General features: G+C 57.6%; 1 protein-coding gene across 2 annotated transcripts in view; it reads right to left on the reverse strand.

Annotated features, from left to right (window-relative positions):
• The window catches only part of Fbln1 (fibulin 1), a 67239-nt gene that overhangs the window by 13676 nt on the left and 27534 nt on the right, over positions 1 to 26029 (reverse strand). Inside the window, exons 9-15 of one of the 2 annotated variants that reach the window (XM_027954667.3) lie at positions 23988 to 24131; positions 22617 to 22745; positions 21782 to 21907; positions 19076 to 19195; positions 17918 to 18049; positions 16281 to 16404; positions 678 to 820 (exon numbers count right to left, since the gene is read on the reverse strand). In XM_027954667.3, coding sequence (XP_027810468.2) covers positions 678 to 820; positions 16281 to 16404; positions 17918 to 18049; positions 19076 to 19195; positions 21782 to 21907; positions 22617 to 22745; positions 23988 to 24131 — 918 coding nt within the window. Of the gene's footprint in view, positions 1 to 677; positions 821 to 8676; positions 9115 to 16280; positions 16405 to 17917; positions 18050 to 19075; positions 19196 to 21781; positions 21908 to 22616; positions 22746 to 23987; positions 24132 to 26029 lie in introns of those variants that run through there. The other variant, XM_027954668.3, reaches the window with a different exon arrangement.

Consider the following 26029-nt stretch of genomic DNA (forward strand, 5'->3'; position numbering starts at 1 on the left):
CTGCACACCTGGGTGTGAGGGCCACGGAGCAATGGGCCAGCCTCTGTCCTGCCTGGGCAGCGCGCTGGGAAGGCAGGTGTGAGGAGCACCCTGAGGCCCCTGGAGAGCAGGCATGGGCGTGGGAACGTGACCCAGGTGCCGCTTCCTCCGCCATCGTCCCAGGCTCCAGGACCATATTTCCTCCTGCAAATCTGACCAGCTGCAGCCTCTCAGTGCTCCCCAAAGCCTTGGGGTGAAGCCCCAGCTCCAAGTTCAGGCTGATCCCTGCCGATTCCGCCAGCCCATCTCTTGCCATGTGGCTGCCACTCCAGCCACACAACGTGGCTTCGTCCTCAATGCCCACGCTGTCCCACTCGACTCCAGACCTTCCCAGCTGTGACCGGGCTTGGCGGCCTCCTTGCCCTTTCTGGGCTTTTCACTGAATCACCTCAGCCACCACTTGGGCCCCAGCACAAAGGTCACTTCCTCCCAGAGCCCTCCTGACTCCACAGAGCTTGGCACAGGAGCAACACTGTGGCTATTTGCAGAAGGACCTTGCTCTGAGGGCGGCTCGGGCTGGAAGGGTGGGTAGATGCTTTCGGCTCGGCCCTGACCATGCCTTCTAGGGCCCAGCTCTCTACTCAAGCAGAGGGAGGCCCTCCAGGGGAGCCTGGAGCCCCCAGGCCACTGCCACTCACCTTCAGGGCGGGTGAACTCGCGGAAGGTGGGCAGCGAGATGACCGTGTGGGAGATGGTGTGCACGGGGTCCCGCATACAAGCGACGTCGGCGGGGCGGCAGGACTTGATGCAGCGGACGGTGTCCGTCTTCTCTTGCCGGACCCTGAGGGGAACCACAGCACACGCAGCTGATGGCAAAGTCAGGACCTCAGCTCCCACGGGGACCAAGACCCAGGGAGCAGCAGCAGGTGGCCAGTCCAGGGAGCACCTGGCCCAGAGGGGAACCGTGGCGGCCTCTGCAGCCGGGCTGCTCTGCGGTCCTTCCTGCAGACTGGAGCCAAACACAGGAGACACCCTGCGGCTGCGTCTGCCTGGCGGTGGGTGAGCAGGGCTCTGAGAGGGACCGACGGCACCACCGAGCCTCAGTGCCTACACCCCACGGTGCTCTCACGTGCTGCTGGCTCAGCAGACGATGCCTAGTGCCTGCAGGGCACCAGGTGCACGGGCAACAAAGTGAGCAAGGGACACAGGCTCCCTACCCTGGGGAGCCCATCGTTGGGTGAGTAGCGGGTCACCAGCATGTACAAAGTGCCAGACTCAGTGCCCAGAATGAAGAAGTCAAATCCGTACCACCGTGCGACGGGGAGCAAGAGGAAGAGGACCTCAGCTCCCTCGGGGACCAAGACCCAGGGAATCACAGACCCACATCCCAGCACTGCTCCAGACATAGTCTTAAAACCTCCTTATCATAAAATGAGACAGATACAAAAGCAACCCAAAATGAAGGTCTAGTGTGATCAGATTGAAGGCAAATGTCTTCCTAATCATCACCCATGTCAAGAAAGAGGGCGTGGCCAGGTGCCTGGGCTGCCTCACGGGCACAGACCAGCGTGAACCCTTCTGTCCCACAAGCAGCCCCCGGCTGAGCCCCAGGGCAAGCCAGCCAGGTTTCCTGATGGTTCTATGGTAGCAGAGGCCTCTCTAGACCTTTCATCTAGACCTGCTCGTGAATAAGTGCCCGCTGTCCTTTAAGTTCTTTTTAACGGACGTCTAGGTTTCTTTTCCAGCTCTTACTTTCCACACAATTTATCTGTAAAGGATGCAAAGCAGTTAAAGGGCTGGGCTGGGGCTCAGTGGCAGAGCATTTGCCTGGCTCGTGTGAGGGACTGGGTTGGATCCTCAGCGCCACATGTAAATAAATAATAAAGGTTCACCGACAACCGAGAAAATATTTTTAAGGAAAGTATGTGACACCGATGAGCTAAGAGGTTCTGCAGCCTGGGCTTTGCCATCTGCTTCCTCCTGGTGCAGGTCACTGTGTCCCTGTCCTCTGGATTTCCTGCACAATGGCCACTCAGCTGGTGTCTTACAAAGGCTCCAGGGGGTGTCTTCCTCAGGGTGTGTGGGATCAGGTGCTTGTCATCCTGCGATGCCCATGGTTGTCCATGCCCAGGGCCTAGAGCTGTCGACTCCTGGGGGTGGTGGCTCATGTTGGGTGGTGGCTCATGTTGGGTGGTGGCTCATGTTGGGTGGTGGCTCATGTTGGGTGGTGGCTCATGTTGGTGGTCACTCCTTCTTGTTGACTGGCTGGCTTACTTCCTGAGATGCCTTCCCTCACCTACTGCTGTGTGGTCACCAGGGGGAACAGTTCACAGAGAAAAAGCAAGACCCGTACTGGTTCTCTCCTTGTATTTTCCAGTTTTCGGGATCATGAACTAACTCTTATCATTCTCCAAAGAAAACACACACACACACACACACACACACACACGCCAGTGTAAACTCGTGACTGGAACCAATTTGATGAGACCGGATCCATTGTCACTATCATCCTTTTGTTAAAACGCAAAATTTTCCATCTTTGTCCATATGAGAAATGGTGCCTGGGTCCTTTGGGCCTAATTCTAGTGCTTCTTGAAGGCTTCTGGCTATCTGAGAGGACAAGGCGTCCAGCCTCATCTTGACCTTTTACTGACAAGACCTGGACTCAGTCATCACTCCAAGAAATCCTGCATTTGTTTTTTTTTTGTTGTTTTGTTTTGCAGAAAACTGTGTTTCAAGACCACAACCAGGATATTGGTGGTGCCCAGTGGCCCTGGGTTGGTCATTGTTCCTAGGCCTCGTTAGTGGACATTTTCATACATAAAACACAACATGAGTTCACGCTGATATTTCCAATTTGAAGTAAGGATCACATGGTTTTTAGCTTAAGCTTTTCCACATGACCAAAGAATCTTCTTTGTTCCACAACAGAACCCCAATTTTCAAGGACACAGGGAATGACAGAATATCTCATGATTACTCATTTCATTTACCCCACATTTCACACAGGAAATATTCAAATTATCATCACTAACATAATTACTGAAAACAATTTCTTTGATATGTCCTCTCTCTTCTACTTGGGTTTTAAATATATGTACTACCTCTACGTTGTCTGAGCTATACAACAATTCATACAAACTCTTTCTGTTATAATAGTCATTTAGTTATAATTTTACAAATAATCACATGTGCAATGCTTGCATGTTCATAATGGCCTGTGGTCTTCGTTTACAAAGTCAGTTTTGCTAGGTATAAAATCCTTGGTCTACATGTTCTTGAGTGCCGTAAGTATGCTATTTAATTTTCTTCATCTGATGATAATAAACCTTTTCCCCTTAGAAATCACTTTCTGTCTTTGTCCAGATGTTCATGTTTTTCTTCCTTTTTATTTAAAGTCCGAAAATTTTACTAGAATAGGTGTTGGTTGTTCTGGGTTGACAGATATTCTCAGGTATGTGGTACATTCTTTCAATATAGAATTTCAAATCTATTTTTTTTTTACTTTATGGAAAGTTTTCTTGATTTATCATTTATAGTGTCCCCTCTCCTGTTTTGGGTTTCCTCCTCAGAGATTCCTATCATCTGTATGATTGATCTGCTTTGCATATCTTGAATCGTCACTTTTTCTCTAAGCCTTCTTGAAATAACATCTTTTGTTATTTTTCTTTTGATTTTTTAAATTTTTTTGTTCATTTCAACTTGTTTTTCTTAAGTGTTTATTAACTTTTGTATTTCTCCTAGGTTAGTCTTTCTGAAATTATTTTAAAATATTTAAAATTATGTCCTCAGTCTATGACCGCATTTCTCAGTTTATCCTAATTCTAATGCACTGCTTCTTCTGTACCTTGATCGCTTTAGCACTTCTAGTTTGTTTCAAAGATAGAATATTAGTCTTTTCTAATTCTCTGCATGTTTTTTTTTTTAATGTGCTTTCGTTATCCAGAGGGATATCATTCTGGTCCTGCTTAATTTTTTCCTTATAATAGCTGCACGTATAGTTTGCTGGAGTTGTTGTAAGAGAGTATGGCAGAGTGGGTGTAACAGCAGACACTCACTGTCTCGCCGTCCTGGAGACGGACAGTTCAAGGCCCTGGGGTTGGCAGGGGGGTTTCCCGAGGCCCCTTTCTCGGCTTGTAGAACTCTGCCTTCTTGCTATGTCCTTGCATGTTTTCCTGGAGTCCTCCCCACATAAGGACCCTCTCAGATGACCCTGTTTCCACCCTGGTTACTTCTGAAGACCCCGTCTCTAAGTGAAGTCACATTAAGACATACTGGAGGTCAGGACTTCCATGTGTGGATTTTGAGGCGGACACAGTTCAACCCATAACACTCGCAGGAAGTAACACACGGTTGAACCGTGATCCTCCAAAGGAGAAACACCAAAGTTCTAGCCCCTCATGCCCCAGATGTGACCTTATTTGGAGGTACAGTCGTTGCAGATTTGACCAGTTAAGACGAAGTCCTACTGGAATCCAGTGTGGCTGACGTCCTTATGAGAAGGGGGCCATGTGGATACAAAGGCACACAGGAGAACAGCGTGCCACCACGATGGCAGGCACTGGGGTGGTGCGACTCCAAGCCCAGGAATACCAAAGGTTGCTGCTGAGCCACAAGCTAGAAAGGAGTCCTGGCCTCCGGGACAGGAGGTCGCCTCCAGGTTTTGGATCCTCTGCAGGAATCTGAACTGTAGGCCTGCAGATGGTGAGGCGGTAAGTTTCTGTTAAGTCACCGAGTTTGTGTACAATATCGTGGAAACTAGTAAACGGAATTTGACCTTATGATGCTGGTTGGTTGTCCTTATTGGACATTAGTTTTCCTGGGATCTTGAAAACAGTTCCGGGCACAGGGATTCCTCCGGCCTCACTAGCTCGCCAGCGCCCTCCTCTGGGCGGAGCACTGCCTCACGTCCCCGCGTCTCTGGGACTTTCCTCTCCAGAGTGTCTATTGTCACTTTCCTGCCCATTTTCTATTCCATTTCCAGCAGCGGTGCCTAGAGCCACCATCGCTCCGGCCACTGCGCCTTCCAGGAGTCTCTGCGACTCGCTTGGCACTCACTATTTCATCTCTCAGCTCGCTGCTCTGTGCCCGTCGCCTCCTTCTGTCACCAGGAAAGTGTCCTGCTCTGGACCTGGGACTCACAGAAGGGGACTGAGCCCAGAGCTCCGAGATGAGGCCCAATGACAACTACTCCCAGCGGTGCTGCCGTCTTCCTGGAAGGCGAGGTGGCATACGACAGGGTCAGAGCTCAGGCCCTGGACCAGGCTGTGGGCAGTGGAATGCCACCAGAAGCCAGCACTGGGGTTTGGGGCACTTACTTAACCTCTCTGCACCCCCATGTCCTGGTGAACTGGGGGAACACTGCTTGCTTCCCAAGGCCGCTATGAGGATGAAATGTCACTATTGTTTGTTACCACTGTCATGACGACAAGCATCGTCCTTCCCTTTTCTCCTTGGGAGTTTGATTGACAACAGTGACACAGTCAGAAAAGCACAGTCTAGGAGCCAGCAGAGGCGGTGGCTCCACGGGTCAGTGACCTTGGACACATCCAAGCCCTTGGAACCTGCGTCCCTCATTTAAACCAACAAGCACAGGAACGTCTGGTTACCTTCCAACAACTGCCAGCACCGGCACTCGCCAGGCTCCTACGAGCGCCAGGCACCGCCCTGTGCGTTACTTCATGGGATCGTCAAGGTCCTCCATGAGCTGGGCCTGGAGGCTCTGCAGGCGATGGCCCATCCAACGGCACGGCGCCAGCCGGGGGCACAGGGGATGCTCAAGTGCCTGCTCCCGTTTTCTGTGCCATGGACTCTCAGCAGCACGATCCAGGCATGTCCCTCGACAGCCCAGGAACCGCAGGGCAGGTGACCCCGTCCCCCTCATGTGCACTCGGGCCCCCAGCGCAGACCAGGCCACCTTACAAGGTAGGCAGTTCCACAAACTAAGGCAAGTGAGGCGGAGCTGATGCGTCACTGGGGACAGTGCGGAGGGGATGCTGGCCACATAGAGCGCCTGTGAGGCCCCCGAAGGTCCCCAGCTTCACAGTTCTATGAACACAAAGTGCTCCTTGGGGCCTGAGCCACCTGGAGGGTGATGACCAACGGACGGAGCAGAACGACCGCATCCCCCCGTGCCCTGCTGGCCTCAACAGCAGAGAGGACACCTGAACTGCGCCTTAAAATGCCATCCGTCCACCTCCCTCCAAGCCCCCCAATACCCACCCACCATCCACCCACCCACCCGCCGTCCTTCCACCCACCGACCGGCCGTCCACCCACCCTCCGTCCGTCCGTCCATCTGTATGTTCAGATATTTACTAGGCTCCTTCTTTAGTGAATATTCCAAGCGAGCTGGGAATACAGAAGCTGACCAGACACAGTCCTCACCATCAAAAAGCCCATGGTCCAGTGAGGGCCCCGAGGTCAACGACACGGCAATGGCTAAGCGCTCAGCAAGGAGGCTTCCTGAGGGGTGACCTTTGACCTGGGTTTTGCGAAGAGTGGCAGTTGGCAAGTGGACGGCACCCCACCCCCCCAGGACGCTGGAGCTGGGAGAGGGACAGAGGCCAGACAGGCGGGAGCGGCAGGCAGTTTCCAGGGAGGTAGACTTCCTGGGCTAGGAAAGAATGCCATGGAAGGTTCCAGAGAGGACTAGACCCGTCATGCCCTGACTAGTCCTCCAGGGGGCCCTGCTGGGCTTGGAGGCTGGAGCCCATCCAGCTGACATGGTCAGCGAAGGCTCTGGGAGACTGAATGTGCAGCAGGGGACGCGGGGCCGGAAGGGCTGTGCTCTTGGCACGTGAGCAGTGCTTCTGTGCAGGCAGGGAGTCGGTGCGCCCCGTCCTCCCGCGTGGCTGCCAGGAGGGCGCCTTACCCCTTCACGGTAATTGCAGGGAGGACCTCAGGAGGACCTCAGGACCCTGCAGCATCCTTTGCTCAGCTCCACCGAGCTCTCCTGCTGGCCCCTGGGCTTCCTGCTTGGAAACACTAGACAGGTCGGCCATGTCGGCGGAGAGTCTCGTTGTCCCCATGGACACAGCAGTGGACACGGACAGAGCACCAGCCTGTGCTAGGCAGCTGCCCAGAGCTGGGAACAGTTGCTGAATGAGAGGGACCTGGGTACTGTCTTCATGGAGCCTTCCAGAGGGTGGGGAAGGCAGGTTTGAAAAACGTGGGTCAACAGGATTGCAGTCCGTTAGTGGCATCGGGAGGCAAGCATCACGAGAAAGCCCGAGAGGACACACCCCGGGCGCTGGGAGGCCCCTGCTGTGGTCTGGGGCTGGTCTGAGTGTCCCCCAGGCTTCACGGGTTGGAATTTAACCCTACTGAAAATTAAGAAGGTGGAAATTGAATTCAACTGCAGTATTTAGAGGTGTGCGTCTGGGAAGTGATTAGGATTAGATAAGCTCATTAGGGAGAAGCCCACGATTGAGTCCCAGAGGCTTTATAAGAGGGAGAGACACCAGAAGAGAGACACAGACGCACGGGCATGCTCCCTGACTCCTGCCAGGTGATGCTCTGTGCTGGATTCAGACTGCCAGCAAGAAGGCCATCACAGGTGGGGCCTGTTGACCTTGCGCTTCTAGAACCTCTTTTCTTTATAAAGTTATCCAGTCTCAGGTATTTTGTTATCATAATAAAAAACAGACGACTACAGCCTCTCAGAGGAAGACACACTTAAGCTGAGGTTCAACCAATGGGTTTAAAATGCAAAGGGCCTGAGGCAGCAAAGAACTTGCAGTATGGACTGAAGGAAACAAGCAAGTAGAAAACAAGCCAAGGTCAGGCTGGGGGTCAGCATGCAAGGTCGAAATTATGCACAGGCTTGAAAGGCACAAAGGAAGGCGGGAAGAGTCTGGGTGAAAGCCTAAAAGATCCTTCTAGTTGCTGAGCAGAGAATGAGCCACAGAGTTGAGTGGAGCTGGCACCCAGTGGAGGTGGCTTGGCTGTAATCGTGGCCCACAGTGGAGGAACTGAGACAGACTGCAAGAGCAGAGCTGTGGAGTCAGCGGCTGGGGTTTGGATACAGCTGTGTGATCTTGGGAAAGTCACATGCCCTCTCTGAGCATCTGGGCAGGGGGTGAGGTGATAGAGGCCTGGCAGGACTGGAGCCAAAAGGCCTGAAGGAGCCAATGCACACTAGTGGTCCCAGGAGCACGGCACTCACTGTGCTGGCCCTGCCTCGGCCTGGCACAGCACAGGGTGGCTCAGAGGACGGAGCCAACTGACCCCACGTGGGCAAGAGGCGTGTCCAAGACGCACCGGGGTTCAGAAAGGAGGTTTCAGTCTAGAGCTTTCTTCTCTCTGTTAATGCTCAACGCTGGGTGATACAGCAAGGAACCAGGCAGGGGCCAGGAGTTGGCCGCGAGAGGCCGTGTCGCCCACCTTGGGGCCTCAGTCTCCATATTTGAAAAACGAGGAGGACCAAGCTTGCTAATCTCTGAGGGCTTCTCATCACCACTTTACCCTGTGGGTTCTGTGCAGCCCCCCACCCTGGCCTCCTCCCCTCTCTGGGTCCCTGGTAGGACACCCGGTGAGCTCTGAGGACAGGACCCTCAGGCACACGTCCCCTGTGGACAGCCCCTGTGGATACCAGGCCCTGGTAAGGGCTCGGCTCGCCCCGGGGGGTGAAAAGCACAGGAGCCCAACACCAAAGAACACCAAGGCACGCAGGCATGCTGTGCAGGACGGGCGGGCGGGCGCCGAGACTTTATTAGGGTCCCGAGGGAGGGCGAGGAAAGCGACAAGAGGGAGACCCCGCGGCCGGCCGAAGCAAGTGCTCAGAGCTCTGCAGACACAAAGATGAAAAGCTTGGCCACAAAGGAGCTGACGGTGCCGTGGCGATGGAGGTCCATCTTGACGGTCAGGAGCAAGTCCCTGGGCTCAGGGACAGGCTTGGTGAGGGCCACCACCCCACTGTGGTGGCTCACCTTCCGGGTGGTGAAAAAGCCCTCCTCATTGCCGCTGGTGATGGCCAGCTGCATGCTGTCCCCGGGGACGGCATTGGAGGGGCCCATGCGGAAAACCACCGCGGGCACTTGGATGTTGGTGGGGAAAGAGAGGTGGTGGTAGGTTATTCTCAGAGGCAGCTTGGGGCACTCCTGGTTCTCATGGCAAGGCAAGCGCTCGCAGCGGCTGCAAGACAAGTGGGCAGAGAGACAAGAGGGTTAGGGCAAACCAGCAAGCAGGGCACAACAGAGTGGGCAAGCGGGGGCTCGCTGGGCGGGGCTCCCGCCGCCCCTCTGGCCCCTGTGGCCAATGCCAAGAGCACCCTCACTCACCTGGGGGAGGCGCGGGGACCTCTGGGCTGCTGACTCGGGCGCCAGCCTCTTTCAACACCCACAGGGGGGTGTTGGTGGCTGGGGTCAAAGGCCGTGCCCAGGATGCAGTGTGTCCCCCTTCTCAAGCAGAGCCCCACTCTGGGAGCGCTCAGCAGGCACACCCTGACCTGAGTGTCTTCCAGGCTCCTGGCCCCTCGCCCAGACAGTGGCCAAGGCCACACCGTCTCTTGAGTGGGTCTGAGAAGACCCCAGAAGACATTGTTTCACTGCTAGCAGCCAGGGCTGCTGCCACTTATCACGTGCTGGGCTACTCCTTGTGCACTCTCTGGTCTGGCCACTGTAAGTGCTCATGATGGTGACCTGAGTGCCATTTTTCAGAAGAGGAAACTGAGGTCACAGAGTGAGGAAGGTCACAGAGTGAGGAAGGGAGCCACATCTGTGTGCCCGCAGCAAGGGCAGCTCTCCATTCCTTGTCACTAAGCTGTGGGTTCCAGGTCCAGTTCCCTGTTTTGGTCCACACAACCAGCTCAGGATCAGAATGGAGGTAATAATTTCTTGTGAAAGGATAGAGACAGGCACTGTCTGTGACATGATGGGGACAGGTCCTAACTTTCTGTGACAGAATGGAGACAGGTCCCAACTCCCTATGACAGGATGGAGACAGGCCCTAAGTTTCTTTAAAAACATGGAGACAGGTCCTAACTTCCTGTGACATGATGGTGTCTTGTCCTATGACAAATCCCATGACAAGAGTTGTGACTCCCCGTGGCTGGATGGAGACAGGTCCTAACTTCCTGTGACACAATGCAGACAAGTCCTTACTTCCTGTGGAGACAGGTCTTAATTTCCTATGGCAAAATGGAGATAGTTCTTAACTTCCTATGGCGTGATGGATACAGATTCCGACTTCTTTTAATTGTATGGAGATAGGTCCTAACTTCCTAAGATAGGTCCTAACTTGCTATGGCACGATGGAGAACAATTCTTATCTCCCTTTGATAAGATATAGAAAAGTCCAACTCTCTGGGGCAGGATGGAGACAGGTCCTGACTTCCTGTGACAAGATGGTGACAGGTCTTAACTTCCTGTGGTAGAATGGATACAGGTCTTAATATTCCTGTGACAATATGGAGACAGACCTTAACTTCCTGTTGTAGTATGGAGATGGGTCCTAATTTCCTGTGACAGAATGGCGACAGGTCCTGATTTTCCCTAACAAGATGGAGAGCAGTCTTAACTTCCTATGGCATGATGGAGAGAGTTCCTGACTTCCTGTAACTATATGGAGATCAGTCCTAACTTCCTGTGACATAATGGTATCTTGTCCTTTTCTCCTATGACAAGAGTTATGACTTCCTGTGACTAGATGGAGACAGGTCCTAACTTCCTGTGACACAATGCAGACAAGTCCTAACTTCCTGTGACTAGATGGAGACAGGTCTGAACTTCCTGTGACAGGATGGAGACAGGATCTAGCTTCCTTTAGAAGGATGATCATAGATGCTATATTCCTGTGATGTGACGGTGACAGGAACTATCTTCTGTGTCCCATACTCCAGGCTCCTCACACTCAGAAGGCAGTCTGACCAGAAATTAGGAAGCGGAGCCATAGGGTGGAGCCCGATGGGACTTGACTGAGCACTTCCCAGAACGTTCTGCCATCTTGACTGTATTTGGATTCTCCATTCAGAGGCTTCCTCTCTCCTGGCTTTCATCACATCTCCCTTTTGGCTTTTCAAGTCATTGTGCCTCACCCGGTCACTTGGATCTACCTTACGTTTGGCACCTACTGTGAGGGGGTCTCTGCTTACCTCCTGTTTCCAGGCTGTGTATCAGTGCAGATAGCCTTTGCTTTACTTGGCTATTTACCATTCTGGCTCTGAGAAAGGACAACCCCGGGAATGAACCCCATGGCACTGGACACGTGGGGATTAGGGACACTGGAGAGAGGAATTCTGCATGGGAAGAAGCAAAACAGATCCAGAGGTAGGAAAGGAAGCTGGTAAGGCCCTGCGAGGGGCAGCCACCTCTAGAGACACCCAGGTCCACACAGAATGGGAGTGCTCCACGTGACCTGAGAGAGCGCAGGGACAGAGCTTCGGAGGAGCTAGGAACGGGAAGGGTGGTGGAACCTGGCCAAGGTGCTTCCCTAAGGTGTCAGGAGCGTGCTGGGCACACCAGGGCCTTCCTCGCGCTAGCTCTCTTCGCGGTCTCCCAAGTCTACCAGTGGGAAGACAAAGTTCTTGTGTCTTGTCCAGACCCTGTGGTCTGTGATAAGTGGCAATTTTGAGTTTCAAAGTTAGCCATGTCCTCTGGACACCTTTACAAACACACGTACACACGGCACCTGGCGCCAACCCCAGCTCCTTCAGGAATGGCCTGGATGGGCCTGGTCAGCAGGGGGCACTAGAGTCCCCCTGGTGGGATGTCCTCTTTCTCACTTGTTGCAGGTTTCCTCCACTGACCAAGGATGGGGTTTTGGGTTGCCAGAGGGAAGCATTAACAAGGCGCGTGGGAGGTAAGAGACGCGAGGAGGGCACACCGCCCTGGTGCCGCTCCCTTGCCCATCGCTCACCAGAGAGCTGGACACTCCCTCCTCCCAGGTTCCCCACCCCCGGCCCCTGCCGTTCACGAGACCCCCAGAGCCCTTCCTCCACGAGGTGTCTCTGGGCTGGCTTCTTGGGGGCTCTCAGCTTTATCTCCTGCGCCCAACCCAGGGCCAGCCGGTCATGGGCTTCGTAAATGCTCACAGATAACTTGCCCTTGATTTTCCTGGTCAGTTCCAACCTCAGGGCACTGTTCTGCTTTGTCACAAACTTACCGAAACAGCCCCCAAACATAACTACCACATCTGGCAAGCTGCCTGCCTGTCACACTCAGAATGGCCCTAAAACCTTGGTTGGCCAGTGTGCCCAGACTGGGGACAGGCCATTGTCACTGAATCTGTAAGGGAGCCCTGCCAAGCACTGGGGCCAGGCTTCTAGTTTCTAGTCTCCCTTGGCCTACCACGAATCCTGGTCACACCGGGCATTAGGGGGCGATGCACTCTGCTTTCCAGTTCAGCACATTTGATGGCGGCACCCCAAGTTCTGTGGAAAGTCCGGAACGCCACCGCAGACCGAGATTAAAGCTCTCCGGGGCCTGCCTCCTCCAGGGGCAGCCGTCCAGCGACCCCAGCCTGTCTGATGCTAGTGGCCAGCCCTGCTGACGTTTCCCTGAACTTATGTGCTTGTCAGGATCTGTCCAGGGCAGAGGGTCCGTGGAGGGCTCTGCCTGCCTCCGTCCACCCCAGGCCTGAGCTGCTCACTGGCTCCCCTCCCCTAAGACACAGCACCAGAGGCCCCAAGACCCTGCACAGGCTTTCACAACCACCAAGGGCACACGGGAACATTCCCCACGGAAGGCTCTGGGGCAGCTTGGAACCCCTCTCGTGGGCACTGTGCAGGACCCTGACGGCCTGGACGGGTCCACCAGGCAACCTCTGTGGTGAGTGACCAGAGGGCTGAGACCCAGAGAGGGGGAGGCAGAGGGAGAGAGACCTGTGCTCACATCTTGCCCACGGAGGCTCCCGAAGGAGCCGCCCATGCTGAGCGTCCACTGGGGGAAGTCGGCCACTGGCCCCTTCTAAGTGAGGCCCGTGCAGATTTAAAAGTTGCTTTCTAAAGGTCACATAAGTCCTTTACCAGTCTTGGCTTTTAGATGAGGAGGAAAAGGGGCCAAGAGGTGAAGCCCCCAGCCTGAGGGTTAGCAGCGCTGGGGGAAGGCTGGACAGGACCACCAGCTTATGTCTCGTACAGTGGACCCTGGGGGCCAAGAATGCTCCTTCACGTCAGTGACTGGTCACCACAGCTCACACTACACTCCGTGGTCCCAAAGCAGCCTCCCAATGGGGTGGCAAGCAGGTCACAACTGCCTATGGCACGAATGGGGCATCCAGGCCAGTCCTGACTTCCACACCCGACACTGGGGTCCCCCCTGGCCTATAACTCCACAACAGGGGCCAACAGAGGAGAAAACTCTAACCAGAGATGCCCATGTGTGTGGCAGGGATGGCCCACACCACAGGGCCCCACGAGCCAGTGTCTGGTCTCCCCGGCTGAGAGCTGAGGGACCTTAGTGCAGCCCGTCACCCAGAGGGGCCGCGGCAGAGCGAAAGCCAGTTTTACTTGAAAGGGCCTCTGTCCCCTTACTTGGGGTACCCCGAGGAAAACACAGGGGTACTCACTCTTCCCTCCCTGGCTCCCCTTCCCGAGCACCCCCTGGGGGCTCATTACCTATGATCCCGGACTCTGACAAGCAGGCAAGCTTGAGGCCACGTTACAGATACAGAAAGGGCCCCACGTGGCCCAGAGACTGACCCAAGACCACAGCACTTGGAGGGTCAGGACCAGGAGAGGCTGAGGTGGAAGCTCACCCCCCTGTGTCCCAGCTCAGGGCCTGCCCTCTCCACGCAGCCCCTCAGACCTGGACGCCAGACCTGTAATGCCGAGTCTCTGGGATGAGAGGTGGGCGCCCCTGCACCTGCACACGCACCTACAGTGCAGGGAATGGGGTCTCCGTGGGTCACTGTCCTCCCAGGGGCCCGCACAGACCTGGATGCCAGAGGAAGGCCACGGAAGACTCGCCTTCCCTTCACCCAGCACTGCTGGCGGGGGTCGATGCAGGGGTGCCCACCTGCACCCCACTAGGGCCAGTGAACAAGCAGAGGGAGGCACTTCCCCACAATCATGGGTCACCTAGGGCGACCTGGAAGAGGACCCCACCACAGCATCTGGTAGGTTCCCAGGAGCCCAGGGACCGGCCCAGGTCAGCTGACCTGGAAGTGGCTGAGCCCAGTGAAGCGCACTCTGAAGCTATGATCTTTCCAGAAGGCACACAGCATGACCCCAGCTCCAGTCCTTGCCAGGGAGGGGAGCAGCCCGGGTCCCCCACCTTTCCCAGCTCTATCTTTCTCCCCAGCCTCTGAGCAGGCCACTGGGTGGTGCAGGTGGTGATAAGATGACAGTCACGGGGAGATGGGAGTCACTGAGCATCCTTCTCCCCCTCCCATCTTTACAGTGGGGGACCCAATCCCCGCCCTTTCTAGAGAGAATGGCAGAGTCCCCTTAAACAGCTCCCCCTGGTGCGGGGCAGGCTGCTGTGTCCATGGGATGGGAGAGACCAGGCCCTGGCTGCCCACCCGCCCTGGGTGGAAACAGCCCAGCTCTCTGGCTAAACACCCGATTCACTGCCGCATGTCCCTGTGCTCCCCACCACTTGACTGGGCTCCCCTGACTTCACTAGCAGCTGGCCGACCCAGGCTGCCCCCCACTCTCTTGGAGCCTTGGTTTTGGTCTTTTGGCACTGGGGGTTGAACGGGGTGCTCCACCACTGAGCCACATCCCAGGCCTTTCATTTTGACCCAGGCCTTGCCAAATTGCCAAGGCTGACCTGAAGCTTGTGCTCCGCCTGCCAGCCTCCCAAGTCTCTGGGATCACAGGCGTGCACCACTGCACCTGCCTAAGCACGGGTGTTTCACACACACACCTAGAAGCCAGTGCAGGGGACAGGGCTTCTGTGGGTCACTGTCCTCACAAGTGCCTGCACAGAGTCAGCCCCACAGCAATGGCTTCCCCCAGCACCGAGGGTAGCGGTGGCTTCCACCGTGCACACCAACAGGGTGGAGGGTGACTCTGCCCCTTGCAGACAGTGTCAGTGAGCGAGGTCGACCTGCCTGCCCTCAGCTTGGGTGACACCATGACCCCTGTGGGCACCTGCTCTTCTTTGGGTTTGGTGGCTCTGTGTGTGTTGGAAGTCCACATTGCAACCATGGCTGGCCTTCCTGAGTCCTCAGACGCAGACACTGACACAGGCCTGGGACACGGTGAACTCACAACGAGAAGTGGCTGCTCAGCCTCGAAAGACGCACACGGACTTCTCAATGTCTCAGAGAAGCACTGCCACAGCCCACCAGCCACCGCACAGCCCGCCAGCCACCACTTAGCCCGCCAGCCACCGCACAGCCCGCCAGCTACCACGTAGCCCACGCGCTCTGGGATGCCACCCACTTGCAAACCCCGGGTGGAGTGGCTTTCCCCTGGCAGGGCCCAGGAAGCACACAAGAGGCTGTGTTTTCAAGTGACAAAACACATGCTGGGTAGGCACAGCAGCTGGGGGAGTCCCAGGTGGGTGAGCGAGCACCCCAAGGCCAAGGCCAAAAACCAGGACAGCCAGGCCTCGGCCACATGGAGGGCACTGTCCCTTGAGCAGGAGGGGTGCAGGCCAAGAGCCAAGACAGGCCCAGGGTCAGGAGGTTGCAACTGGGAGCCCAGGTGCTGGGGGCCCAGGTGCTTAGCCAAGCGCCCGCCCCGGGCAGACAGGGCTCAGGAGCTCACACTCCCGGGCTGGCCCAGCCTGGAGCTTCCCTGAGGCTCATGACTCTGAATGACTCTCTGAGTAAAATCAGGGGTGACGGTGGTCCAGGCGAGAACCACAGCCTGGGGGTCCTCGTGACCCAGCCCATGGACACGCTGGTGGCCAGGGATAGAGAGCGCTTACAATGACACATGGCCACACAGCCCAGGTCTAGGACGCAGAATCTTCCACACTGTTCCCACAAGCCACTCTGGCTTTCAGGGGGTCACACCATAACAACACCCAGCAAGTCACGCTGGGTCGTGACTTCCAACTGACAGTCATCACTACCAGCTCCACTGCCTCAGAGCCTGTTCCGACATGTGCACGTTACGAATGAGGAGACAGAGGCCCAGAGAGGTCGCCCACGGCTCACCCTAGGACGCCGGAGAGCTGAGGATCTGCCTGGCCCCGTGCACAGGCTCCACCAGAGGGCGGGCCCAGGACCCTTTGGTCTCTTGAGACCAGTGTCACCCGCCACTGGGGGTCTAAGAACCAGAATTCAGCTGATCCTCATGTCCCCACTGGAGGGCACTGAGGTCGCAGCTCCTTGACCACCCACCTGGGCCACAAGAGGGGCCCCAGGAGGTCGACACAGACAGAGGACAGCAGGCCCCAGGGACTTACGTGTCTGCGGAGCGGCGGTAGTTCTCGGGGCACTCGAAGGCCAGGCAGCGGAAGCCTCCCTGGATGTTGAAGCAGGTCTCGTTGATGGAGCAGTTGTGGATGCCGGTCACACACTCGTCAATGTCTGCGGGAGACCCCGGGCAGCGCGGTCAAGGCAGAGGCCAGGGGAGCTGTCCCCACCCCAGAGGGAGGTGCCAGGCCTCCCACCAGCCAGGGCGGGACGGGCATCACACCACCCTCACCCTCTGCTGCAGCAGCACCTGGCACCAGCTCCTTCTTCTACGGGACACTTGGGGGGCTTTTGCTCATGCTCTCAGCCCCTGGGCGGAGGGAGCATAGGAGGGGGACAACTCAGGGCAGCAGTGCTGTGGCCATCTTGGCTTGGGAGAGCTCGCAGAGCTTGGGGCTGCCCAAGGTCACCCTGCTCTAAGTGGCAGAGCTGAGCTCAAACCAGGCAGGGGAGCGCCAGAGTCCAGCACTGACCCAGCCCTCTGCATGCCCTCACCTCACATGGGGCAAGTTACCTCCTAGGAGGGACAGGGCAGGGCCACCAGCCCATGAACAGACAGGACACCAGGCAAGGGGTTAGGGGCCCTGACGGCCCTGTGTCCTGGGGGTGTGACTGGTGGAGGGGACAGCTGGGACTCCTGCTGAGGGGCACCACCATGAGAGGCCCTGGGGTAGGGAGCCCCTTTTATCCCAGAGAAGCTGAATGTTGGGGCTCAGGGACATCACAGAGCCTGGGAGGCAGCTGCTACAAGGTGCCAGGTGCCTGGCAAAAACGACATCCCCGATCAGCTCAGGAGTGTGGTTGTGCTGTGTCTGGGGGGACCCCAGGCTGCAGTGGAGCATCTGGCCAGGAGCCATAAAAGTGAAGGATCCCATCCAACCCCAGATGCACTAAGTAGTCCCTTGTGGGAAACGTGGGGCTCCTGCCCCCCTTCGGTGGGTCATCTTCATGACCAGACACCGGGCAGGGGGCTGGGCTCAGCTCCAGGGGCCGTTGCTGGGGGGCCCACGCACAAGCCAGGACAAACGCTCAGACACCCAGGAGAGCTCGCTTAGCCCCTCTCAGTCATCAAATAGAAGGTCATGGATGCAGGGGTCCCAGCACCCGCAGAAACGGGCCAGAGCACAGAGTGGGCCCCACCAGCCCCCATTAGCCCATGCTGGAGCTGGCCCGGCCCACTAGACCCTCGAAGCCACCTGTCCACAGACACTGCACACCCCTGACCACAGCTAGCACCTCGGGACAGAGGCCTCTGAGGCCTGTTTTGGCCCAGGCCTGACCCACAGTGACCCAGTGAAAGGTGGCACCAGAAGCCCCAGGCTGCAGGCAGGGGCTGCGGGTGCTGACTGCCGGTTTCCAGCCTCCAGGGCCTCTTCCTAAAGCTGATAGTCCCTATCCCGTCTTCTGGGACGGCCGGGCAGAGTGGGAGGGCTGAGGACCCAAAGATGAGGGTGCTGGGGGCCTGGGTGTAGGAGACCAGGGAACCGGTTGACCCCAGAACACGCCCTCCCAGCGCACCGCCTGTGCCGTGGCCCACAGGTTGGGGCAGGACAGCCCTCCAGCCTGGCCTTAGCGCCCTGGTGTCACAGAGCCCAAGCACAGTCCCAGGACACTCTCACAGGCTCACCTTGGCAGTTGCGGCCGTTGGGGGCCAGCCTGTAGCCGGACGTGGGGCAGCTGCACTGGAAGCTTCCAGGTACGTTGATGCAGCGGTAGGAGCAGATGTGGCCCCCGGTGGGCAGGGCACACTCGTCAATGTCTGCAAGGGCAGAGCCACTCTCAGCATCCCAGGCCCGGCCATGGCCCCAACCCCAGGGGCCAGGCTGGGGTCCACAGGAGAGCAACACTGGGTGAGCTGCACAGAGGCCTCAGGGTGCTAGGGCTGGGGTGGCCTCAGAGACCATCAAGTCAGAACGGGAAACTGAGGCGCAGAGAGGGGATGCCTCGGATCCCAGGACAAGTTCCCAATGTGCAGTGTGCAGGTAGGAGAGGGAAGAGGGGGTGGAGGACAATCAGAAGCACTTCCCATGAAAACACAGAGTGAGCTCCCCTCAGCCAAAAAGCTTGGGCCCCCAGCGTTTTAGATGTGCCTCCATATTACACAGTGGGCCACCTTGGGGTCAGAAGCCAAGTCTGAACATCGGGTTCACTTGTGTTACTTGTGCACCTGCAGCCATAACCCAAGAGTAGTTTATACCAGGCCTCCAGCACACCTGCAGGCCACGCCCACCACCTGAGGCCATGGTGGACCTTTCCACATGGCACCAGGTCGGCGCTCAAGGAGCTTAGAATTCTGGGTGAGGGAGGCTCACCCTGGAGCAATGAGCCAGACAGTCGCCCTCAAGCCCCCGTGTGCTCGGGAGTCCTTGTCTGGATTGATGCTCCAACAGCCTGGCACGGGGACCAGCCCCTCGTGACAGAGCAGACTGTCAGGCCCCACGAGGGGGACAGAGCCAGGACTTCTAAGGGCTGTCGGTCTTCTGAGGGCTGCCAAGAGGGTGGTGGCCCCTGAGGCCCTCCTCACCTCTCAGCCAGGTGCCACCACCAAGCCTGTGACCTGCGGCTCACGGTCTCAGCACATGGACCCGTCACCCGCAGGGGCATCAGAGCACCACGGGGAGGGGTCTGCTGCCTCCTGCACCCTCACCCCCCACCCGGGAAGTGTCCTCAAGGAAACCTCAGACGGAGGGCGAGGAATGAAGCACACAGCCTCCCAGGTCCAGGGGAAGGGCCGCGGTGGATGGGGGAAGGCCGGGAGCTCTCCCCAGCAGGGGGGCACCCTCACCTTCGCAGGTGACCCCGTCCACGTCGCTGAGCTGGTAGCCGCGCCGGCAGTAGCACTGGTAAGAGCCGTAGACATTGGCACACTCCTGGCTGCAGGGACTGCTCTGACACTCGTTCACATCTGAAAGGACAGGTCCCGGTCACTGTCACCGCTCACGCCGTCACAGCCACCGCCCGCCCTAACCCTCTCCACCCCCCACACAGAAGCCAGGTCTCGGGCACATGGCCAGCAACCTGCCTGGGGTCACCCCACAGGAACAGGGAGAAGGGGAGAGAGGCCCCATGCCAGCCTCTCGTGGCAGTGAGCCTGGACCCTCATCTCTGCCACGCCCCAGACAGGCCATCTCCCACCAGGACAACGGTGACAGCCCTGAGGGCCAGGCCCCATTGGGCACCAGAATCTGCTCTGGGTCTCCAGTGGGAACTTGAGCCTGTGCTCCTCCTCGCCTCCCGGATGTCATCCTAAACAGATAATGGCTCGTGGGACCCAGTCCACGGGACAAAACTGAGGCTCCAACGCTTTGAGCTCACGGAGTCACTCAGCGACTCTAAGGTATGGCTCACGGGTCCCCTTTGCCTAGAGCAGAGATCAGTGGCCATGGTGACATGCAGCCCTCCGTGGGCTTGGTGAAGATTCACTGGAACACAGCCACCTCCTCTTACTCTGACCAATGGCTGTTTCTGTGCCGCTGCAGCAGTAGTGGGGTGGTGACGAGAGAGACTGTGGCCGGGAAGGCCTAACAGTCACCTGAGGGAGGAGCACTGCCCACCCCTGGCCCAGAAGGTGCCTCTCAGGTTGACTTCCTGCTACTTTGGGGCAGGGCGGGAGGGAATGTCCACTCACCTCTCACCTGGGCCTTCATCTTTGCAGCCCCCACTGCCCTCAGGGCCCCTGTCCACCTGTGCCCAGGGTGGTTTCCCACCGCACCCTAGACAGGCTTCCTGGTGCAGGAACCGGGTTCTTGCTCCATGCCTGGGCAAGGCGCTTTGTAAATGCTTAGAGAGGTGGCTCGGCAAGGCCGGCCGGGCCCTGCTCACATCCATAGTATTGTCTGGTAGCAAAGGTGTGGACGTCTGCTCTCCAGTGGCTGAGGAATGGCCAGGGGAAGCATGAGCCAGTAATCATCATGACAGCAGCAGCAGCCACAGAGGCGACACAGCAGTCTCCATGCGTCCAGCTCTTGGTCTTGTGCCTGTGATGAGCTCATCACGTGGTTCAACTCATTTCCCCCGGGAGACCCCCACAGTCAGGTCAGTCCTACTGTCCCTGTTCACAGAGGAGGATGCCAACCCAGAAATGTGAGCTACTTCCTCAAGGCCACACAAACATCAGGACTGGGATTTGAGCCCAGGCCTGAGAGAAGCCTGGCTCAGGAACCGTGTTCCAATGCACACGTGTGTTGGGTCCAGTTCCTGGGGACACGTCCCAGAACTCTCAGGGAAGCCCAAGACCCATGACCCCATCACACCACCCATGATGCAGTGTGAGAATCGTGCACCGGGGCAGATGCCCAGCCCCCTCCTTGGGCCGTGTCATTGGAAAGGGCACCTTTTTCTTTATGTGCAGCGATGGAGATAGAGCCCAGGGCCTCACGCGTGCCCGGCAAGTGCTCCCCACAGAGCCACCTCCCAGCCAGGGAGCCTCCTTAATTCAGACTTTGAACCTGCCATGCTCCAGAGAATCTTGCCCCCTGGGTCACTGCACTCAGAGCAGGGCACGGCGGGCACCGTGAGGCACTGGCAAGGCCCATCCAAAGCGTTCCCAGTCCCTGCATGAGATGTGACACCTTTAGAGCACCTACCATGGGCCAGGCCCTGGCATGGGGGCAGACAGCTCAGCAGCCAGGAGACGCTGTTTTCTGAGCACGCAGGAACGTGCTCAAACACGAGGGGCTCTGCCATCCCCACCTCAGCAGACTTGGCCAATTTTGGCACAGCTGCTACCAGAGCACCGCTGTGTCCCCACAGTGAAGACCCCACACCCCTTCCAAGCCCCTGCCTGGGAAAGCTCACGTTGCTGGAGGAATTTACTCTTCCAGCCAAAGCGCAGCAGCCGTGGCCCGACCTCCCCGTGCCTCCTTTCCCTTCAGAGAACCTTGCAACGTGAATCCTCTCTGCCCCTTAGACACGGACCTTCCACGGCCCAGAAGCACCTGTTCAAGGACCCAGGAACCTTTCCCATGGACCCTCATCCTCAGGAAGGCTAAGACCTGCCTCCAGTCTGTAGGGGGGCGGTCTGCACTCCACTGGGTGAGCAGCGGCAGCTGGCCAATCCCGGAGGGCACCTTGGGACCCCCGCCCTCTTGCCCTTGGTGCCAAACTGTTTAAAAGCTTCTCCATCGGCCTCGTGGGCAGTCTGAATATGACCCGTTCCAGGTCTCTACGCGGTGTCTGGCTTTTGCTCCTCTTTGGCATGTCAACCCATTTCCCCTGTGAGGTCAGTTGTCCCCAAGTCACCAAGCAGGGGCCCTTCGTCTCTACATCCCGTGCACACAGCCACATCCCGTGCACAATCTCCAAGAATGGAGGTTCCTGGAGGAACTGGAACCCGGTGGGAGCGTCCCCTAAGGAGCAAACCCCTCACAGGTGTCTCCCTGGCTCGCAAGCCATTTAGTGGGGAAACACAAACCAGCCTCCAGGGACCCTGTGGGAGGCGGCAGAGCTGGCCTCCGCCCACGCCCACGCCCAAGCCCAAGCCCATTCGCACCTTCGCAGGAGCGGCCGTCCACCGAGAGCCGGAAGCCCACGGAGCAGCTGCAGTGGTAGGAGCCGGGAGTGTTCTCACACTTGTGGCCACACAGGCGCCCAGGGTAGCGCTGGCACTCATTGATGTCTGGAAGAGAGGGGGGCAGCTCAGGGCACTGACAGCTGCAGAGGGCCACACCTCACCCTCCTACTAATGGCGGCAGTTCACGGCCCACCTGCTTCATCAGCTCTGATGACAGAGGCAAAGTGACTTGTCCCACATACAGAGCAGCACAGCAGCAAGGCCAGACCCCCCTGGCATCCTGTGCCAAGCCCTGTGCTCCTGACATGGTGGCATATATGGACAGTGCCCTCCCACCAGCTCTCCACCCATGCCCACAGGGAGGGTCCACTGGGATCTGGGATCCGGCAAAGGGGATGTGGTGGGGAAGCCCCTGCCAGCCCTCACTGAGCACCCTGGCTGGGGGAAAGCGGGGACTGACCCCACTCCTTGTCATCTTTGGCTCCTGCTGCCAGGGGCACCTGGGAAATCACTAGCACTTCTGCCACCTGCAGACCTGGGCTCAAGTCTCTCAGGACCTGGGGGTTGGGGTGGAGCAGAACACCCACCCTGCAGTGGGGACAAGCTCACAGTGCGAGGGCCCTGATGGAGGCCCACGGAGGGGTGGCTGCCCGGGAGCTAAGACGGGTATCCTGGTGGGGCCTTGGCTTGGGGACTCTGCCTGCACTTGGGGCTTTGGGAGAAGGATGGCACCGTGTCAGTCCAGCCAACAGAGACCGTGTCCTGTGTGGTGGCAGCTGGCTGGCCCCCCGAGGCCGGAAGGACACCCACGTACCCACACACGTCCTGCTGATGCCGTCAAAATAGTAACCAGCCTTGCACTCGCAGCGGAAGCTGCCGGGGGAGTTCACGCAGTGGTGCTCCTTGCCGCAGGGCATGGAGGGGAGTGAGCACTCGTCCACGTCTGCAAAGGAGGCAGAGATGCAGAGAAAGGCCTCAGCGGTCCCCAGGCCTGGGGCGAACGCAAGTGAACCCTGACACTCAGCACCACTCTGCTCTCCGGGCTGCGGCGCGGCCCACACAGCCCCGGCCATGGAGCCTGCGCTGGCCGACCCGAGTGAACCTCAGCAGGCAGAAGTGCCCAGTGAAAAAAATAATAAAACCATGGCATTTGCAGGGAAATGGATGGCATTAGAGCAGATTATGCTAAGGGAAGCTAGCCAATCCCTTAAAAACAAATGCCGAATGTCTTCTTTGATATAAAGAGGGCAACTCAAAACAGAACAGGGAGGAAGAGCATGAGGAGAAGATCACCATCAAACAGGGACAAGAGGTGGGAGGGAAAGGGAGAGAGAAGGGGAATTGCACAGAAGATGGAAGGAGACCCTCATCGTTATACAAAATCACACATAAGAGGATGTGAGGGGAAAGGGGGAAAAAAACAAGGGAGAGAAATGAGTTACAGTAGATGGGGTAGAGAGAGGTGAGGTGATGGGAGGGGAGGGGAGGGGAGGGGGTAAAGGAAGGGGATAGGAAAGGCAGCAAAATACAACAAACACTAGTACGGCAGTATGTATAAACGTGGATGTGTAACCGATGTGATTCTGCAATCTGTACACATGGTAAAAATGGGAGTTCATAACCCACTTGAATCAAATGTATGAAATATGATGTCAAGAGCATTGTAATGTTTTGAACAACCAATTAAAAAAAAAAAAAAAGAAGTGCCCAGTGACGCACAGGGCACTGAGAGTGTCCTGGGTGTCATGGAGAAGGCCCTCTTCCCTGGCAGGGGTCTGGGATGGCTGACCACCCACAGTCAAAGACACAGGGGTAGGTGGGCAGAGGAATAAGAGCAAACGGCCGGCCGGGGACCCTGTGTCTCCTGGGGCGTGCCGAGACCTATTTCATCTGGATTACAAGGCTCATGAAGTTGGAGCCCAGAGAACTGAACTGTAAGCAGCTGTTTGAACATCTGTCCTTTGTCACCAAAGGGGAGCTGCTGAAGGGCTGTGAACAGGGAGGCATGACAGTGTCGGGAAGATTGGAGCCGGGCTGGAGGCAGGGATGAGCTGGCATGCCACAGCCGCGGTCCAGGCCAAGTAAAGGCCTGGGCCTGGGAATGGGCAGTGGGATAGAAGGACAGGCAGAAATGACTTCCTCCCCTTCTAGAAAAAAGGGGAGCAGACAGAAAGTCAGTACCAACCGACACAGCGAGTTCCCTCCTCGTTGAGGTGGTAGCCCCGGCCACAGTTGGGCACGTTCTTCTGGCACGTGTAAGAGCCCTCTGTGTTGATGCACGTCTGCCCGACAGGGCACGGGGCACTGATACTTAAACACTCATTGATATCTGTGCGGGGAAGAGGAAGACGGACGGTCACACATGGAGGGCGTCCAGAGCCCAGCAATGATCTCTGAAGAAGCTCCTCCTTCCGCCTCTTTCCCAAACCACAAACAAACAGATGCTGCTCCAGTCCCTTCATCCTGGACCTCATGGCTGCCTCCCAGTTAGTTCCAAATCTCACGAGCACACACAGCCTCAAACACCCCTCCCTGGCCCTCCTTCCTGACCCCAAATCTCCCACACTGCCATGTCCCACGCTCCACTGAGCCGGCCCACGCCTGCCTGGCTTTCCTGTTCCACACAGTCCACACAGGTGGACGGAGCCCCTTCCCTGAGCAGGCTGCTAGGGAGGCAGAGGTGACCGTCCCTTCTGTGCCAATTCTGAACCGTACAGAGGCTCTGGGTGCCTCTGGTCACTGGCCGGGCCCTGTGTGCCTCTGCAGCCCCGCCTGGCCAGTCCTGTGCCCTCGCAGCAACTGCAGCCCCACTCAGGTGAGGTCCCAGTCCCCTCCTCTGCCTGCTAGCCATGGCTTTGGGTGCCACTTCCACAGAGCCTTCCCAGGTCCCCATCTGGGTCATGGAGCCTGTGCTGACAGAGGCCAGCTGGGAAGAACTGTCCCCTGAGCTCCCTGCCTGGGAGACTCCCTCCCAGGGCACACACGCCTCCAGAGTGGGGACCTGGCTGCACACTTCTAGTGGACACCTGGCGGTGTGGACCAGGAAGTAGCGCATCAGCTCGTGCCTCACGCTCAGATGCGGTGTCAAAACACAGATGAGACTGCTACTAGGGGGCCCTTCCAAAAGGACGACTTTGGGGAAGTCACCTCCGAGAATCTCCTAGTTCAGAAAAGCATGAGGGGTGGGGGACAAGAGTGGGCAGTGATGGCAGAAGCCCCGCCACAGCCAGGCGGCTCCTCCCAACCCTGGGGTGGGCCTCTGCACCAGTGCCACGCTTTAGAGCTTGTCTGAGGTGACCCAGTGTGCCCGACACCAAGACATCAGGACCCAGAGAGAGCAGGTGACTCCCCAGGTCCACAGCAGCAGTGTGGGGTAACAGCCCAGGCTAGAGTCTCGCCTCCCGGCCAGTGCCAGGTCCCCTACGTGAAGGTCACAAACCCCAGCCCTGGGCCAGTCCAGCCGCTGCCTGCGCTTGTGAATAAGGTTTTATGGGCACACGGTTGGGCCCACTCCTCCTCGGAATGCCCGCTGCTGCTCACTCACAACTGCCAGGGCTGCGTGCTGGCCACCGAGACTGGTGTTTATCACAGAGACGTTGGTATTTGTCATTCAGCCCTCACGGACCTTCCCCCTGAGCTGGCCTACCCCTCTGAGATCTGTTTCCCAAATTCTGTTCCATGGCACCCTGGTGTTCCTAGAAACATCATGAGCTTCATAGAGAGGGTCCCCAGGCCTGAGAGCTCCACCGCGTCAGGCAATGGATACGTGAGTGCGTGAACTGGAGGGTGAACAAGCGAAGCACAAATCGATATAAAAAATCCCCTAGGTCCGGTCCGCCGTCCACCCTCCCCCTAGGGATCCCCTAGAGGTCCCCTAGGGGTCCACGTGGGAAAAGCCCAGCCGTCAGGGCCTTTGCTTGGCTTGGCCCGGCGCCTCTGAGACTCAGTGGAACCTCTGCTGTCCCAGGACCTGAGAGTGTCCCTCGGCACACGGGCTCCGGGGTGTGGGCCATGCCTGGCCAATTCTCTCCTCCTCAGGGCGGAAGGGACGACAGAGGACAGGGAGAGGAGTGAAGGAACGGAACAAAGAAAACCCAGCGAAGACAAGGCGGTCTCAGGCCTTCAGCCACCCGAGCACTGGGAGGAGGCCCCTGCGCTCCCAGACCCCGGCAGCGGGCGGCTCTCTGCTGCAGGCTGTGGCTGGAGGGGGCTGGAAAGGGTTCTGGG

This window comes from Marmota flaviventris, chromosome 3, assembly GCF_047511675.1.
Source record: "Marmota flaviventris isolate mMarFla1 chromosome 3, mMarFla1.hap1, whole genome shotgun sequence".
Taxonomy (NCBI): Eukaryota; Metazoa; Chordata; class Mammalia; order Rodentia; family Sciuridae; genus Marmota; species Marmota flaviventris.